Source organism: Pteropus medius, unplaced genomic scaffold (genome assembly GCF_902729225.1).
Source record: "Pteropus medius unplaced genomic scaffold, Ma_sr-lr_union100, whole genome shotgun sequence".
In the NCBI taxonomy this organism is placed as follows: Eukaryota; Metazoa; Chordata; class Mammalia; order Chiroptera; family Pteropodidae; genus Pteropus; species Pteropus medius.
The window spans coordinates 1-5,218 of record NW_024343106.1 but is presented as its reverse complement, the minus strand read 5'-3'; the positions used below and the strand labels follow the sequence as shown (position 1 = coordinate 5,218).

The window sequence follows — 5,218 nt, the reverse complement described above, 5'->3', positions numbered from 1 at the left end:
GTCAGGGCAGCCTTAGGGAGCAGCAGGGGCAAGTCTGCAGTCTGCCCCCTCGGCCAAGTGGCCCAGAGTCACCGTGTGCCCGCTCTGGGCCCTGAGCCCTCCACCCCCACGGGCACAGCGGGCACAGCAGGTAAAAGTCTCCACCGGGGCCCAAAGGCCAGACCCCCGGGTGCCCTGTGTGGAAGGTGAGAGTCTGTTGTCGCGGTGTTAAAATCGCGACATTTCACGTGAGAATTTCAGAGTTCTCAGTTCTTGGGCAGAAGCTGCCACAACAGGCCCTGTTCTCGCCAGGGACCTGGCCCTGTCGATGGGACGGTCCCCATCTGCCTGACCCCAGAAGGCCCTGGGTTGTCTCCTCACCTCCCAGACCCTCCCACTCTCTGGACGTGGCTCCCGATTACAGCTCGCGAGCCCCCGTCCTGGGGTCCACCCCTTCAGCACGGGCTCTGCACCCAGCCTCTCCCCGGACCCCAGAGCAGCCTTCATGGGCCACTCGACCTTCACCAGGCTGCGTCCCTCAGGCCCACAGAGCCTACTGTCCTCCCAGTGCCCAGTACCTGGAGCACCTGCCCTGCCTCCTCTCAGGCTGAGCCGCCCCAGTGGGGGGCCCTGGGCAGACTCTCAGGCTGCTCCCCGCCACCTCGTTCTGCCCCCGACCACCTTTTTGAGTGTCTCTCCTTCGCTCCCCAAATGAGGTTCCAGACCCCCCCAAGCGGGAGGGACCAGCAGTTCCCCCCGGGCCGTGGGNGCCAGCATCTGAGCAGAAAGGCAGTGACTGGACATTTTGAGCTGACCACTTCCATTTATTTTGAGGGAACAGAGAGACAGGTGGTTAAGGCGGCGGCACCCCCTCCGCCTCGGGCTGCCGTCCTCAGCCCTGCCGGGTGGGGGACAAGGCTGGCGTGGCCGGACGAGTTTGGTGGGTCCCACAGGCCCACAGGCCTCCAGCGTCCTGGGGCCATGCGCCCTCCCTCTCAAGCCGCCTGGTACCGCTGGCTTTCCTGCCCCACGAGGCCCAGACGCCCGGGGTGGCCTCACGGCCGTATGCCTCTCCTCGCTTGTCACCAGGACCTACCATCCACCGCCACGCTCACGGTTCCAAAACCGGAAAAGCTCTGACCACTGGACGCTCCGCGTGGACGCCTGGCGAAAGCCAGCCTGGCCGCGGCCGCGGCCCGCGTCTGATCTCACAGAACTTTGTGAAGCACACGCGTCCACGCTCACATCTGAGAAAGGCCGGGGGACCCCCGCCGCTCACAGCTCCGTTTCAACTCGAGGATGCACGCAGGGCCGCCGGCCCGCGAGGTCACGTGCGGCTGTGTGCTGGCAGGCTGCCCACACTCACCGGTCCAGGCTGCTGGCTGGCTGGGTCGCAGGCCAGCGAGACGAGATCTTTGAGCGGGTCCTGCGGGTTGAGGTGAGGTGGGTAGCGGATGGCCGTGTGTGGGAAGTAGGTGGAGGCCGTCTGCGGCAGGATGGAGGTCGTGGGGAAGTGCAGGGTGGAGGACGGGTGAGGGCTCCGGGCGATCCCTGTGGACAGGGGACAGGGCGGTCACCGTGGGCTCTGGCTCGTTCGCTCCGCTGGGCCAGGCCTTGCCATTCGCACGCCCGAGCTGGGGGCTTTCAGGGAAAACCCTCGAGGTTCCTGTGTCATCCCTGCGTTTTAAAACCTTTTTTAACAGAGAATGACGTGGTGGCTCTCAGAGGTTATGCCTCTGCCCCGTGCTACACGGCAGGGTCCGAGCCCAGGTCACCTGGTCCCAGCCTAACCGCGGGCTCGGCTAGCTCCTTCGTGTTTTTTTAATTGAGATATAATTTGCATCCTACAAAATTCACCTATTTAAAGTATGTAATTCGACGGTGTTTGGCACGTACACAGACGGTGCAACCATCTCTACGATCTCTTCTGGGAAATTTTCGCCATCCTAAAAAGAATCCCCGTCCCCATCGGCAGTCCCTCCCCAACCCCCTCTCCAGCCCCTGGTACCCACGAAACCCACTGTGTCCCTGTGCGTGTGCTTGTTCTGGATGTGTCACATACAACATGGCACCACACGCTGTGTGGCCTTGTGCGTCTGGTTTCTCTCAGTGAGAGCCGTGTGTTCAAGGTCCATCCATGTTGTAGCACCTCGTGCCTTTTCATGACCGAATAATATTTCACTGTATTTGCTTTTTTTCCCTTTTTCTAAACAATTCAGTGGCTTTTATTATATCCGCTCTCTAATTCCAGAACATTTTTGTCACCTCGAAAAGAAGCCTTGTGCCCATTGGTGGTCACTCCCCCTCCCTCTCTCTCTCCAGCCCCTGGCCAGATAGGAAACGTTTTTGGCTTTTTGGGGCCACGTGGTCTCTGTCGCAGCTACTCGACTCTGCCACCCTGGCCTGATCGCCACCATTGATGACATGCGAATGAAGGGTGTGGCAGTGGGTCAATAAAACATTATTTATGAGAACAGGCGCTGTGGGCCCTGGATTGCCACCCGCTGGTCTAAGCCACTGGGTTGATTTCTGCCCGTTGCCCTGTGCGCGTCTGCCCTTGTATGGAACTAAGTCGTTATCATCGTGACAGTGGGGTAGCAGGTGATATTCCAGAGCTTTCCAGGACTTAACTCATTCAGTCCTAATGTCAGCCCTGGCGGGGTGGGGGTGATCCCCCACTGACAGACGAGCAAAGGGAGGGCCAGGCTCGGAGTGACCAGCGTGGCTCACGTGCCGTGGTTGTTGGCCTCTGTTTCCCTGCGCTGTGAGCGTCACACTTCCAGGCCGTGTGGCCGGGAGCATCCCCGTGTCACCCGCGTGGCCTGTGTGTGTCCGGCCACGCACCGGGCGTGTCCACCCCCTTCTGTGACCGCCTGACACTGTCGTCTGAGGACTGTGACATAAAAGGCACAGGCTGCACCTCCTTCTCATGCCAAAGGGGAAACTGAGGCCCAGAGAGACAGTCAGGCCTGGGAGCCCCTGGGAGGCTACAGCGGCAGAGGCCGCCCCACCCGCCCGCCTGGCCCGGCCCGGCGCTCACCGCTGTGCACGGCGATGACCGGCCGGTGGTGCTGGGTGAAGCTGGAGAGGCGCGGTGAGTCCTGGGGCGACGGGCTGTTGAAAGGCGACTTGTCCACCTCCGTCTTCTTCACCGGGGACGAGATGCCTGTGTGGGAAGCGCGGGGGGCCGCGGGGCTCAGCACGGCAGCTCTGCTCCCAGGCCCACCCCCCTCCTCGCCCCTCTTTCCTCCAGGAGCCCATGGGCGAGGGGCCGGGGGACCCATTTTACAGACGGAGCAAACTGAGGCTCAGAGCAGGGAGGGGGCGCTGCTCGGGGTCCGTGGCCCTGGTGTCCCCAACCCGGCCCCCAGCCTCCTCTCCTCCCAGAGACAGGCCCCCCCGGAGGCACACCTGAGCCCCGGAGAAGGCAGAAGGGCGAGCCGAGAGGACGCCACAGCCCCCGAGCAGCGGCGTGCACGTCCCCACGTCCTCGCCAGGAAGGGACCCTTCCGCGCAGGACCAGCGCGAGGCTTACGTGAGCTACGACGCGTGAAGCCAGCAGACCAGGGCCTGGCACACGGCCGCCCGCTGGAACCGCTTGCTAACTGTCATGCCTCTGGCCGTGGGGAACCCTGACAGCTCAGCCCCTCGCCCCTTGCCCCCGAGAGAGTGGATGGTGAAACGTGAACGCACAGGGAATCTATGGAGACCCCGGCGCAGAGCAAACGCCAGCTCAGGAAGGACCGCTGTCAGCGTGACGTGGAGGGCGGACCGCTCCAGTGCCGGGCACGCGCCAGCCCTGAGGAGCCTTGCGTGCCCCTTGCCCTCTGCCTGTACCCCCACTTCTGCCGCCCTCTGGATGTGAGAGCTGCCGATGGCGGTGTGCCCCCAAAATGCAGAGCCCGGGGCCCGGCTCCATGTCTGGAGCTGGACTCTCAGAGAGGTTGAGCCGGAGGGGGACGTGCTTAGAAACTATTTTTAAATTTATTTGGGCGTGAAATGCACCCACTGAGACCATGGCGAGGGGTCTGACTTTCCTGCAACCCAGCGCGAGGTCCCCTGCTCCAGGGTCTCCTCCATCACGGCCGTCCCGGGCACTGTGCAGGGCTGAGTGGCATCCTTTGCTCCCACCCACTCGATGCCAGGAGACCCCGTGACAACCACAGATGTCCCCAGATGTGGCCGTGTCCCCTGTGGGCAGAGTCGCCCCAGTGAGAAACCCTGCCGTCCTCTGAGGCATGCTGTCGCTGCTCCTGGGGTCTGTCCCCGTGCTTCCGAGGGCGGGCATCTGTCTGCACGTGTCCCCAGCCCTGTCCCCTTCCTCTCGTGGCATTTCCATACGGGGAGATTGCTGTCCTCTCTAACAGCACAGCTTGGGGTGAACCAGATCTGGGGACCAGGCACCCCGATGGCCACTCAGGCTGTCAAGTGCCTTCGCTGTTACACAGCCCGCTGCCCTCAGTGGCCCTGAGGACATGCCGAGCTGTTTGAGGGAGCGTGTCCTGGCATGTGGGTTGCTGGCCTTTCCCCAGGACCAAGGGCTGTGGGCAGGGGAGGCGGCTGGCCCCGTAGGCTCTGCGTGTGCGTGTGTGCACGGGGGCCTATGGCAGACAGGTTAGGGCTGTCAGACCCTCGCCCGGGGGGAGTTCCAGATGGGCCTGCCCTGGATGGAAACAGCCTGCTGCGGCCCCACTGCCTGGGGTTTCCTGCGCTGGCCCAGCCTGCGGGGCCCATGGAGGGGCAGGCGGAGAAGCAGGCGGCAGGGGAGCCGGTGCATGTACTGCCTGCGGCACCCCTCTGTGCTCCCGGGCAGGCTCCGGAGGGCCCTAAGCCCGCAGCCGCAGCTGGGGGTCCCGTCTGTTCAGCAAACAGGCCTGTACTGCCCACATCTGAGCCTCTGCCGCCCGGTCCAGTTAACAAATGCCCGTACGGTCCCCATCCAAGCCACCGCCTCTCCATGTAACCTGTAGCGTTCCTCACCTGAGCGGCCACCTTTCTCCCAACACACACATGTAAAGGCCCACTGCACCCAAGCAGGCTGTCTGTCCCCATTGGAGGGTGCACCTTCATGACACACGTGCCTGTCACGAACACTGTGGCTGTCACGAGCACATGTGCCTGTCATGAACACGTGTGCCTGTCATGAACGCACGTGCCTCTCACACTGTGCCTGTCACGAACGCACGTGCCTGTCACGATCAAGTGTGCCTGTCATGAACGCACATGCCTGTCACGAACA

General features: G+C 63.1%; 1 protein-coding gene across 1 annotated transcript; it reads right to left on the bottom strand.

The window, feature by feature from the left end:
- Positions 1 to 606: 606 nt before the first annotated feature.
- LOC120606058 (nuclear factor 1 C-type-like) lies at positions 607 to 4,558 on the bottom strand. The gene is made up of 3 exons (XM_039867183.1): positions 3,020 to 4,558; positions 1,346 to 1,530; positions 607 to 807 (listed from the first exon to the last, which is right to left on the bottom strand). Exons 1-3 carry the CDS (start codon positions 3,261 to 3,263, stop codon positions 622 to 624), a joined length of 615 nt encoding a protein of 204 aa, XP_039723117.1. The 5' UTR covers positions 3,264 to 4,558; the 3' UTR covers positions 607 to 621.
- Positions 4,559 to 5,218: the final 660 nt, after the last annotated feature.